At 41.4% G+C, this 13,481-nt stretch overlaps 1 protein-coding gene across 1 annotated transcript in view; it reads left to right on the top strand.

Annotated features, from left to right (window-relative positions):
- The window catches only part of LOC141806460 (disheveled-associated activator of morphogenesis 1-like), a 66,250-nt gene that overhangs the window by 37,738 nt on the left and 15,031 nt on the right, over positions 1-13,481 (top strand). The window contains exons 9-13 of the mRNA XM_074692011.1: positions 8,158-8,261; positions 8,456-8,522; positions 10,502-10,619; positions 10,832-10,970; positions 12,161-12,219. Coding sequence (XP_074548112.1) covers positions 8,158-8,261; positions 8,456-8,522; positions 10,502-10,619; positions 10,832-10,970; positions 12,161-12,219 — 487 coding nt within the window. The remainder of the gene's footprint in view (positions 1-8,157; positions 8,262-8,455; positions 8,523-10,501; positions 10,620-10,831; positions 10,971-12,160; positions 12,220-13,481) is intronic.

Raw genomic sequence — 13,481 nt, 5'->3', positions numbered from 1 at the left:
GGATGGATAACAAAGAAGTGTTTGCAGTATGGGCACCAAAAGACACTCCCCCCACAAATATCAAAGAGCTGCGGAAGCTTTTGGTTTTCCTGGGTTATTATAGGGGCTATGTGCAGGATTTGTCTCACCATGCAAATGTCTTTATGACCTGCTCTCAACAGAATCCACCCCACGTCCTGGGTCTGAATCCAACCTTTGTACACCAAAGACAGGACAGCTCCCCCCACACCAGAAAATTGTCTGGACTGACACTCACCAGAAAGCCTTGAACTATCTAGTCAATGTTTTAACCAACCCACCAGTCATGGCTTATCCAACGTTTGAGGATCCATACATCTTGCATATTGATGCTTCAGAGGAAGGACTTGGAGCAGTCTTATATCAAAGACAGGAAGGTAAACTCATTGTTATGGGTTAGGGTGTTAATGGCTGGTGTCAACGGCTCACAAACATTTACACCAGCAGAAAAGAACTACAGATTACATTCAGGAAAGCTTGAGTTTTTAGCACCTATGTGGGCTGTTCATTTGGCGGCCCGGGGGCCGGGCCTGCAACGTTAGTTTCAGTGGCCCTTACACTTAAATCACTGTATGTTTCATTCATTCTTTTAATTGCAGACAAGCATGATCTCTGTATGTGACAGACATGCCGTCTTTCCCTCAATCTGCTTGTCTTACCCTGGTCTGACCACATGGTGGCACAAGTATCCTTATTTTTTCATCTTCCACGGTCCTTCCTGATTGATGCATGCGCTGCTCTCATCCAACACTCGACAGAAGTGCCAGATTTCTGCTAGCGGCTTTGACAATGTCTCTTTCTACTTTAGAAAAACAAAAAGTGGACTCAGAAAACAGGCAATTTAACGCAGAATGGATGAGGAAGTATCTGTTCATTTTTGTCTGTATGAAGCCAGTATGTTTACTTTGCAACGAATGTGTATCGGTGTGCAAGGAATACAACTTGAGGAGACATTTCAAAACGACACACGCCAATATCGACACCGCTTTCCCGCTGGAGTCTGATGCTCGCCACCAGAAGATATTGGGGCTTACAGCATGTTATCATCAAAGACGTCTCACTCTTTCTCGGGCTTGTACTGAACAAGAGAGAGCTTCAGCAGCATTGCCACAAGTAGCATGGCTATTAGGCAAAAGAAAAATGCCATTTACACACTCAGAGACTGTCAAGGAGTGTATGCTTGCATCCATTGAGGAGGTGGTTGCAGATGAGAAAAACTCGAAACAGTTTTATTGATTCAATCAAAAAAATTCCACTGTCAGACACTTCAGCTATGCGGAGAGTGGAGGTCCTCGCTTCGGACGTCTTCCAGTCTCTTTTGGACAAACTGAGGAGAGCAGAGGTGATGTCGCTAGCCGTGGATAAATCAACGGACAACAGTGATATAGCACAATTGTGTATGTACGTCAGATTCTTCGATGGTGAATCTTTACCGGAAGAGCTATTTGGATTAATTCCATTGAAAGGTCAGACGACTGGTGAGATGTTATTTAAAAATATTATCTCATTCTTTGAGGAGAACAATTTAGACTTGGGACGTATCAACATGCTTGTAACAGATGGGGCATCCGCGATGGTGGGCAGGACTCAGGGAATGTCTGCAAGGTTGGCTGTTGTTTCACCGCAGCTGAGATCCCTTCATTGTTTGATTCATCAAAGTCTCCTGTGTGCTCGATTACGTGGTGAGTTAAAAGAAACCATGGACTCTGTCATGGCAGTAATCGACTTTATTCGTTCTACCTCCAGCTTACAGCACCGCCTTTTCAAACAGTTATTGATGGACATGTCAGCACAATATAATGACTTGCTTACACATAATGATATTAGATGGCTCAGCAAAGGGAACGTATTGAAATGCTTTTGGGAGCTCAGAGATGAGATACTGGTGTTTCTCCGAAACTCAAAGCAGACCAGGGCAAAAAATTTTCTGTGTCTTATGGAGAACAAGGAATTCTGTGCTGCTGTTTGCTTTTTGAGTGACATTTTCCATCACATGAACCACCTTAACACAGAGCTGCAAGGCAGGGATAAAACAGCTATTCAGCTTGCGGAGAGACTCCATGCTTTTCAGAGAAAGCTCTCTCTGTTTTCTGCTGATCTGTGTCCAGGCAAAATGCTTCATTTCCCCTCAATGTGTAAATCAGGCTTACCTATCACAGAGGCAATGATTAGATTCATAGATGCTTTAAAGATAAACTTTGCCTGAAGATTTGACCACTTCAGTATTCCCACTAAAGTAATGACATTTGTGAAGGACCCTTTCTGTGTGGATGTCGAGGGAGAGTTTGCATTTAATGCAAAGGGACTGGTCACCTCACTGGATGAGGCATCTTTGCAACTTGAACTGATTGATATTCAGTCATCTGATGACCTGCAACAGTCATTCCAGCAGATAGGTTGTCAAAAGTTCTGGACTCGTACAGTGAGCAAGGAAAAGTTCCCTCATTCACGAAGTCTGGCACTTTTCATCCTCACTATGTTTGGCTCAACATACACATGCGAATCCTCATTTTCACACATGAATGCCATTAAGACTACTAACCGTGCATCACTCACTGCGCAGCATCTGCACCACTGCCTGCGCATTGCTCTGACAACCTACACTCCCGACTTCAGTGCTCTTGCTAAATCAAAAAAGTGTCATTTCTCTCATTAAATGTAAGCTACATGATAAACAACAGCAGTAAGTTATAGTTTCTGATATTTGCAGGTTGTTTGTATTACTATTGTATTGAATATTACTTCTGGATCTTTTATAGCTCTAATCCAGTAATATGCACTTAATGTGGACACTGGTGTGGACAAATTTTTGATGAATGGTGCATTCTCAATACAGAATGACTTTCTTGAAAAAATAAATAAATAAAAATAAAAAAATGCTGCACTGTCACTGATTTATATCCATAGTTAGCAAGTGCTGGCTGAGCAGACTGTTCTAAGCAGCAGCAGTATTGTTAGTTTTTAGGATTACTTTTGCAGGTTGTTTGCAACATTCTCACTGTTACTCAGGTGACCTAATGTTCACTTAAAGTTACATTAGACACACAATCTAGCCAGCCATTAGTGGTGTGGTTCACATTGACTGTTTATTAAGGTGTCTGATGATGCAAAATTTGTCTTAATACTTTGCGGTGTTATTGTTATAAAAATGTGTTTATTGGTAAGATTGAGTCTACTTGCTCCTGTTATATGATCATTTTAATGTAGACATGGCTTGTTTATGTTGTGTCATGATGCAATGAAATCTGTTGTACAATAAAAATATAGTATGCACTTTCCAATATGTTGTTACAGATTTTCCTAATATAACTGCTTACAATAGATGGCTACCCATATCTGGAGCAATATATCTCAGGCCCCTGATTTGGTATCTGTATTTGGTGTCCGGCCCTCAGTAAATACTAATTGAATAGCACTGGTGTACAGTGACAACAACACTGTCACTTATGCACTGAGCACAGCTAAACTGAACGCAACTGGACGTCCCTGAGTTTCTGAACTGGCCGACTTCAACATAACACTGAAATACTGTCCAGGAAAAGTAAACACTGTCCTCTGAACATGGACTCTTATATCACTGAGTGCACAGAGAATTGCTCACCTGAAGTTTTGGGTGCCATCTTCAGTGCAGTTGAAACTCAAATGCATCATGACATGGACTGGGTGTCAGCTATCACCTGCAACCCATAGGTTTCAGCAAATAGATGCAGGTAACATACCAGAAATCAAAGTAACACATCAAGAGCTACTTCAGGCACAGTTGCAAGATCCTAACATATCCTGAATCCTTCAGTGGAGGCAGTCTGGTGAGAGACCAGACAGAAAGATTGTGAATGTGAACACACCATCAACCAAGCAGTCGTCACATGAATGGAAAAGACTGTTTGTCTCTGAAGAAGGGCAGATGTACAGAAAAACACCTATCAGTACTCAAATTGTGCTTCCAGCAAAGTTAAAAAACTTAGTTTACAAGTACCTTCATTGTGAAATGGGTCACTTGGGGGTAGAGCGGGTTTTACACCTCGCAAGACAGATATTTTACTGGCCAGGAATGCAAAAAGACATTGAGTTTTTCATAACACAAGTGTGTAAATGTAACTTCCAGAAAAAACCTGCAGTGCAAAGCAAAGCAGAGCTCCGATGTGTCATGTCCCAGCTACAGCACCATATGAAATGCTTTCTATAGACTATCTTCATCTTCAAAAAAGCAGGGGAGGGTATGAGTATATATTAGTGATCATTGACAACTTCACTAAGTTTTCCCAGGCTTACCCGGCTCATGACAAATCAGGAAAAACAGCAGCAGAGAAAGTTTTCAATGATTTCTCCCTCAAATTTGGTTTTCCTGCTAAGACACATCATGACCAGGGGAGAGAATTTGAAAACCAGCTGTTTAGGCAGTTGCAAAAATACACTGACATGGCTAACTCAAAAACAACTCCATACCATCCTCAAGGGAACCCAGCTGAGAGATTTAATCCCACCCTGTTGTCGATGCTGCGAACAATGGATGAAGACAAAAAGGGAAACTGGAGTGAATATGTAAACCAAGTTGTACATGCTTACAACTGCACGACCAGTGAAGCGACAGGATACTCTCCTTTCTATCTGCTCTTTGGAAGAAATCCCCATTTGCCAATTGACTTGATCTTTGGGATAAAGGATGAGGAAGGATCCAAATCACACCAGGAGTATGCTCAAAAATGGCAACAACAGATGAAAGAAGCATATGACATTGTGTGGAGGGCCTGGAAAGTTGCGCTCATTCTGGGAAGATCATATACATGTGGTCTCTCAAAAGGGAAAAGACAGTCCAGTTTATGAGGTAAAGCCAGAACAGGGCATTGGGGGAGGCAGAATCCTTCATCGCAAAATGCTGATGCCATGTAAAGCCCTGCCACTCCAACAACCTCAAAAACTGGTGAGAGCACAAATGTCTAACCCTCAACACAAGAAAAGACTCAATGACGACAAAACGCAGAAAATATCAAATGACTCGGAGAGCTCAAATGAGGAAGACTATTACTGTGATCATAGACTTGTGCACCATCACCACCTGCTTGGAGAGCAAAAGGCACCACAAGCGACTCCTGAAATCACATCTCAGCATGAGTTTGCTGCTGAAGCAGCAGAGTCCAGGACTGAGACTCCAGTGCAAATGCTTATGGACGACAACACTACTATATCACTGATGGACATGACTCACAGGAGGTGATAGAGACTGATCAACCTGCAGCTTCGTGATCCAGAACCAGACTCTTTTGTCTCACAGCCACGTAGGTCACAGAGAGACAGACGACCCAAAGAGACACTTACCCACGAGTCTTAAGGCCAACCTAGTCGTTGAGTGGTAGGGCTTCACGCCATCCCCAATGTATGTAAACACACCTGCACAGGGATATGGGCAATACTGTCTGCCCTGGCCCCCTACACAGATGTTTGGGACACACTTTGTTTATCCTACATTCATTCCCACCGGATAATACTGATGAACTGTCTGTATGAAGCGTTACAACCCATTCTGTGGAATATGAACACTTTTACATGGACTGTTTGTGAACTGAGTGGTTACTGTCCATTGCAGAGTAACAAGAAACAAAAAGACACAGAAAAACAGAGAACAGAGACATTTCAAGTAATGTAAGTTCAGTAGTTGTTATCAATGATTTCCCCTTACACTTCCAGAAAGAGGTTCATATGTAGTTTGTGTTGTATGATGTTATTCACTTGAGTTTATGTGGTTGAAAGAAAAATCCAGTCTTCAAGAAGATGAGTTATGGCACTTAGGCAAGGTAAATGGAAAAATATTAAAGGGCTCCGGAGCATGTAGTCTAATGTAAAAAAAAGGAGTTTTGTAACAGCGCATGAATGAGGTACAAGCTTACTGTTGTAACTGCTCAAGTGTAACTGTGGGCTAGTGTGATGGAATCACATGGTAAACAGTAGTAATGTACTCTTATGGTTAACCTGTGAAAATGCGCCAATGTCTATTTACTACCGTCTGACTTTAAAGGTAAGTGATTGCGATTTTGTGACATGTAACCTGCAAGAGTATCTTTTATGTCAAAGGTATATGTTTTGTTCATGTTGGCATTCCCTAGCACGTGCTAAGCTGCAACTTAAAGGGCAACTCCGGTTTTTTGACACCTGGACCTTATTTATAGGTGTGTGCATGCTCATATACTCACTCAGACAAACATTGTGCAGCTCAGAGTCTTTCAGAAGTTATTTAGATCCAAACGATTTTAGCCGCACTTAGCTGGGGCCACAGCAAGGGAGCTTCAGCGCGGAACATAATCTCTGCAAAATTGCTCATTTCGGCTATATTTTTTCATCCATCGCTATCAATCGTTATCACAAACACACTCCTCTTCTGTTGCCATAGGCGAACACTGTCCACAAGCGCACCACCAGTTCGCAGTGAGTCGTGGACGTGCTCGTGTTTGTTGTTCTCGAGCCAGCTCTTCATCTCTCTCCCTCTGCATCCTTCTTTCATGGAGCTCCTCGTCCGTGTACTCAGGCTCAAACCGGTAAGGACAACCGTCAAACGTTTGTTTACCAGGTCAGCTCTGGGTCAGCTGACCCACCTGAAGATGGTAGACGAGCTGACTTTATGATAACATTGGCTGGATGGATGAAAAAATATAGCCGAAATGAGCGATTTTGCAGAGTTTATGTCCCGTGCTGAAGCTCCCTTGCTGTGGTCCCCGCTAAGTGCGGCTAAAATCGGTTGGATCTAAATAACTTCTGAAGGACTTTGAGCTGCACAATGTTTGTCTGAGTGAGTATATGAGCATGCACACACCTATAAATAAGGTCCAGGTGTCAAAAAAACTGAGTTGCCCTTTAAGGCAGATGTTGAGGAACATTTAATTTTGCAGGGGAGGAATGTAGCACCTGAAAAGTTTTTTTTGTGTGTGTGGTCCGTGTTTCTGTAATGTAAATGTTTTCGACCACTGTTGTGGTAAAGAAGGTACAGTGCTTTGGTTTCACTACTGTTTGTGTTATTTTGGAATTGGTCACTAGGTGGAAGCACAGACCAAGTGCAACAGCCAAAGCAAAAAACTTTGAGAAGTAGATGTGGGAGAGATGCTGAAAAAGGTAACCTGTTGATTCAGGCCTCTGAAGTTGTGTATGCTGTCTGCCCACCATGAAATAAATAAATCTTTGTTTTGAACAACATTAACACGTCGCTGACTGGATGGTTGTAACAATAACAGACAAAATTTGAAGACTTGCACACGTGTCACTGCTTAGCCACGGAGGGGCGCGCACGCTGCCTTACTCGGGCACATGTGCTTCAACCCTCTGCAGCTGAACTATAACGGAGCCACAGAAGGCATTGAGTCCAAGGTCCTCACCTTTCCACTGTCTCACCTTTACACTTCTCCACCTTTACACAGCCGTTCTTTTACAGTGCTTCATCATTACACTGCTTTTTGTGTACACTACCTCACCTTAACACTGCCTTATGTTTACACTGCTTAACCTTAACCCTGCCTTACCTTAAGTCTGCCCTACCCTTACACCGCTCCAGCATTCCTAATGCCTCACCTATTCACTGCCTCACCTTTACACTGCTTTATGTTTACACTGCTTTACTGGAACACTGCCTCACCTTTCCACTGTCTCACCTTTACACTTCTCCACCTTTACACAGCCGTTCTTTTACAGTGCTTCATCATTACACTGCTTTTTGTGTACACTACCTCACCTTAACACTGCCTTATGTTTACACTGCTTAACCTTAACCCTGCCTTACCTTAAGTCTGCCCTACCCTTACACCGCTCCAGCATTCCTAATGCCTCACCTATTCACTGCCTCACCTTTACACTGCTTTATGTTTACACTGCTTTACTGGAACACTGCCTCACCTTTTCACTGCTCCAGCTTTACAAATGCCTCACCTTTATACTGCTTCACCTTTATCTTTCCCACCCTTTCCCTGTCTTTTCATTACACTGCCTTTTCATTACACTGCCTCACCTTCACACAGCTTCACCTGTTCACTGCCCCCTGTCTTTCTGTCTAAACTCTTACATGATTAAAAAGAACACAATTCCTTCATCCTTGTGTTTTTAATCCTCCTCTCCTGAGCACTAAAACTGGACTCGGTCTGGTTGTGTTTGTATTTTCAGACCAGTCTTGAGTTTAGGATCCATCTGCGTTATGAGTTTCTGATGTTGGGCATTCAGCCAGTCATCGATAAACTTCACTCTCATGAAAACGCCACACTGGACAGGTACTTTCAGCAAACACCAGGAACATTTCACTTTTAATCTCCACGAATGTGTGTCTCAGTCTAAGTCCTTGAAATGATGCCGCTGCTTCCTGGTTCTGAAAAGAAAGAGCCGATGAAAGTGTTTACTTTAAAAGTATTAAATGATAAAATCACTGGTCATATCTGTCATTTTTACCTGTGGTTGTTGTTTACAGACATCTGGACTTCTTTGAGATGCTAAGGAATGAAGATGAGCTCTGGATGTCCAAACAATTTGATGCTGTGAGTCACTGAGACAAATGAAAAACCTTCAAATGTGATGTTAGGTTTTATTTTGTGATTTATTTATTTTTTGTAGATGAAGCATCTGCTGACTCATGGAGAGGGAGTTGAGGATAACTTGAAAAGCAATTTCTGTAGAAATGTGAATGCAGAACACTGAAGCAGCTTGTGCTGAACTGCTAATGCAGAATGCTGAAGATGAATGACTGAAGATATGTCTGAAAATGGTTGAATGAAATCTTGAAAAGCTTGCGCTGAACTGCTGAATCCAGAATGCTGAATGAGTCTGTCTCAAACTCTTAGACGAAATGGATGGATGGATGGATGGATGGATGGATGGATGGATGGATGGATGGATTTAGGACTTGAATTGTTAAATGAATTAATAAATCTACAAGTGGCTGCAGTTATGTCTGAAAATGGTTGAATGAAGTCTTCAGATGCTTGTGCTAAACTGCTGAATGTAAAATGCTGAAGGAGCCTGTCATGAAGTCTTAGATGAAAGGAAATAAAATGGATGAATCAATGAAATTGGTGATGAAATTTAGAAGTTTAAATGGCTGAATGAATTCAAGAATTTAAGGACTAAAATTAAAATCAAAGTAAAATCCATGAAAAAAATGAGCTGACTGAAGGAAAATGGAAGCCTAATCTCTAAAATACTGTTAAAGCGTGATACTTTGTGTCCTGTGTGTGTGTGTGTGTGTGTGTGTGTGTGTGTGTGTGTGTGTGTGTGTGTGTGTGTGTGTGTGTGTGTGTTAAATCATGTATATCTGTCAGCTGAGGCCCACCTACAGCCAGATGTTACCAGGGTTTTTATTGTTTACTAACTGACATCAGAGAGCTGGTTTAAACTGTTGATTTCCAAGACCTTACCACTGAAGTCATTCTTGAACTGCCTGCTTATGTGCCTGATCCATAAGAGCTATCAGGGAAAAAACTGACTGTGAGAATCCTGAGACCTTGAGGAAGCTGTCCATGTCAGTTTCATTTCTATAGATCCAGAAATATAGTTGTAACAGCTAAAGTCATGTAAGGGATCCTTCACTGATCCTTGATAAAACACTCAGGAATTAACATTGGAGTAGAGGGGGGTGGTTGCTGAGTTTTCCTGACAGTTGGCCATTTTGTGATTACGGGCGTGATACTTAATGCTTCTAAAATGACTTTGTTATAAGCAGGACAAGAATACCTTCGTTTTGATACCTTATATGTGTTTGTGGGACAAAAATTGTGGGCAAGAGGACAGTTTTACCATAGAATTTCCAGGTTTTGTCTCCCCCTCAGCCCACTCTGTAGTTTGAATGTCCCACTCTAAGCTGAAATACTCCACTATTACACACCAATGTTAAATGGCTCGAAGGGATGAAAACCGTCGACTTTTGAAGACTCACTGTGAAGACACTATGAATGTTTGGAAGAATTTGAATCCCATTGAAGAAAGCCAAAAGACACTGAATGTTTTGAAGTTTGACAGAAGTTGATGAGTGTACGAGTGAACGAGAAGGGTTTGAATGTTGCTGAAAAATGTTCTGAAGGCAGAAAATTTTGAAAATTTCCCATTCATCTCTATGGGACCAAAAAAGTGAAATATTTCTAAAAGTATTGGTGAAACTAACATGAAAAGTCATAGTGCAAATTTCCTGGATGAGCAGAGTGTTTTGAAGTTTGAATGGTGAAAGTTAGTTAAAATTTGAGTAGCAAAGCAAAAAAAAAATGAACGGAAGAAGAAGAAGAAGACGAAGAAGTATAAGAAGAAGAAAGATTAAGAATGATGTAGAAAAACAAATGCTGTGAATGCATTGCTGCAACCAATGACATGTTGGTTTTTATACTTTCAGGGCACAAGAGCTTTTTTACCATTTGAACCAGCTACAATAAAAGTCTTTTAGCCAAAATGCTTTTGTCCCTGACAGGCTCAGACTGAATACTCTTGTCTTAGAATATCATAGCAGGCTGATTGTTGGATGTCTCTCCAGGTCCACATAGAAACTAAGAGTGCGAGTCGGATGTTTGAGCTGATCAAGAGGAATCTGATGCACACTGCGGCATATCCTCACCTCCTGTCGGCTCTGCAACACTGTCTCATGATGCCCTGTAAGACCAACTGTATGACCAAACTGTCCTCACTTTTCACCATTAGCTGCTGCTGCAATTCCCTCTTCTGTGTGTGTGTGTGTGTGTGTGTGTGTGTGTGTGTGTGTGTGTGTGTGTGTGTGTGTGTGTGTGTGTGTGTGTGTGCGCGCGCACGCGTGCGTGCTTGTTTACGTACATGCGTGCATGCATGCGTGCGTGCCTGTTGCGCACAGATAAGCAGAGTAGCACCACTCTTCAGTATTGGGTTCTGCTGGACCGGATCATCCAGCAGCTGGTTCTTCAGACAGATAAAGGTGAAAACCCTGACGTGGCACCTCTGGAGGACTTCAATGTGAAGAATATTGTGCGCATGTAAGTTTCCATGTTTGTGGCCATGAGCTGCAATTGTTTTCAAAAGTTTTACTGCCACATTCACAGGTGTGGTGATGTTTTTAGTTTCAGTTGTTAATTCTAACCTGAGAGGATCCTCTCTGAATCCTGCTGCAGATAATCTATACTAAATGAGAGAACCCTGACCCTCTATTGCCTGTAAACGCCCAACCAACCGTTGGTATTTAAGTGTCTGAGGTTCAGCTTTCTCTGCTCATCAAGTTTGCACTCCATGATAAAAAATTTAAATTGATTAGATATGTAGACGACATGGCCTTGATTGACCTGTTACAGAAATCTGATCCCCCTGGTGAGGCCTCCTATCTTACCCACACTAAGGCCCTTGAAGGTTGGTGTCTAGAGAGCCAACTTGAAATCAATGTGTCTAAAACAAATGAGCTAGTTTTTCACACAAAGCATGAACTGTCAATAGAGCCAGTTTTACTTGTGGTCAGCTTCAAGCTTGTTAAAAATGTAGAAACCTTTAAATAACTTGGAACAGTTTTTGACTGTCTCTTGAGCTTCTTTGACAACAAAGATTTTATTTTTAAGAAATGATCACTGTGACTCTGCCTAGCCAGGACATTAAGCTGTCTTGGAGTCAGTCTACAGATTTTACAGCTTGTGTACTCAACTCACATTGAGAGCATCTTGACTTTCCACCTTTGTGCTTGGTTTGGTCACTTGAGCTTGAGCAAGTGTAAGGGCAAGCTCAAGAAAATAGAAAAAAATGGCTGGCAAAATTGTTGGACAACCCCAAAGGCCTCTGGCTATCACTAAAACCAACAGGACCAAGAGGAAAGCCTCAAGAATCCTGGCAGACATCCCCTGTCCTGTCAGTTTGAGACTCTGAGGTCTGGGAAGAGCTACAGAGTTCCTCTGGCTAAAGTTTTTTTTTTTTTTTAATCTTTTATACCAAATGCTACCACCATCTTAAATATGACTAAGTGACAAACTCACAAAAATGACCTGAACTGTATTTATTCTGTGTTTTACTAATTTTACTAGATCTTGTTTTACCTCTACTTTTATATTATGTCTAATGTATGTTTTTATTTATGACATTTTTTGTATTTTAGTGCTTTCTTTCTCTTGTGCTGGTGAGCCAAAGTCAATTTTCCACATTGGTGGATGATAAAGAATTATTTCTATTCTGTTCTTTGTGTCATCAGGCTGGTAAAGGAGGATGAGGTGAAAAAGTGGAAGGAGCAAGCTGATATAATGAGAAAAGGTAAAAACGCGTATGAATGTGTTTGCCAACTTAGTTCATAGAGGAAACGGAAACACTGACTTTTTTTTTCAGTGGTTATAAATACACAGGGTCAGCACTGGGTTATGGCTGCATGCACATTTTGGCAGCACAAGTATTGTATCAATAAATCAGAAACCCTCCCAGATGAAAGACCAGCACAGACCACTGAGTCTGGGACCTGGGTCATAATAAACAATCCAGAAAACTCTGTCCAGACAGAGACCTGCTCCAGATCTCTCATTAAATAATGTTTTAGTCTTTTTGGATTGATAATGATCACCAGTAGTAGTTTGATAGTATACTGAGGTTTGACTGTAAAGATGAAATCTGTTTCAGATAATCATCATTAAAACCTCCTGGGATTATTTACTCTCCACATTGAGTACTAAGAGTCATATTTGGTCCTAACCTCAGCTCCAAACCTACTGTTTCATCAACTCCACAAAGTCAAACCTGGATTCAGAGTTTGATGAGTTAACGTGACTGATTTACAGTCAGACATGCCTAACTGAGGCTCAGACACAGACACGGACACAGACACAGCTCTGGTGTTCAGTGGAAAATGTGACCCTGTTAACTGGACACTGTCAGCCCACACTCACTGACACATTCAGCTGAAGGTCTCCAGTTGGCACAGTCACCCTTTACTCCAGAACACCAGTAGCTGTGGAACAGTTGTGATTGCGCCAAAATTCATTGCATCTTGAGTCTCGGCGGGGGGAAACTTGATTCTGACAACTGAGGACAGAACGACCAGACATCTTCATTCTGCTCCCAGTTTGAATTTAATAACTTGTCTGAATGAAAGAAGCTAGATGTTGCTTCTGTTGAATCCGTGTATCATTCGTTCAACTGATATTTAAGTATGAATCAAAAGCAAAACATTGAAAAACAGTTTGTTTTTGTTTTTTTTCCTTTTTGAAATGAAAACAAATAAATGACAATCTGTTGGTTTTCATTATTCTGTTTGATAATTTAGATCAAATAAAGGAAAGTTAAATTACAGACCATGGGCTGATTTGGATTTTATAATTTAATTTCTTCAATCATAGTGACCTGGAAGTTGTAGCTTCTCTTTCAAGAGAGCCTAGATGAAGCCGGCTTGATGATAGTTGTGCGCGTGTTGATGAACAGCTACATTTGATTCAAAGGAGCCAAATGAGTGACACTTGAAGATGAAGCCCAAAAAATCAGCAGGATCTTCCAGATATGTTCATTTTCTTCTAAAATAACACATTTCT

Source organism: Halichoeres trimaculatus, unplaced genomic scaffold (genome assembly GCF_033239565.1).
Source record: "Halichoeres trimaculatus isolate MK-OKI-2021-1 unplaced genomic scaffold, fHalTri1.1 fHalTri1_scaffold_17, whole genome shotgun sequence".
NCBI classification, from domain to species: Eukaryota; Metazoa; Chordata; class Actinopteri; order Labriformes; family Labridae; genus Halichoeres; species Halichoeres trimaculatus.
This window is presented reverse-complemented; position numbering and strand designations above follow the sequence as displayed.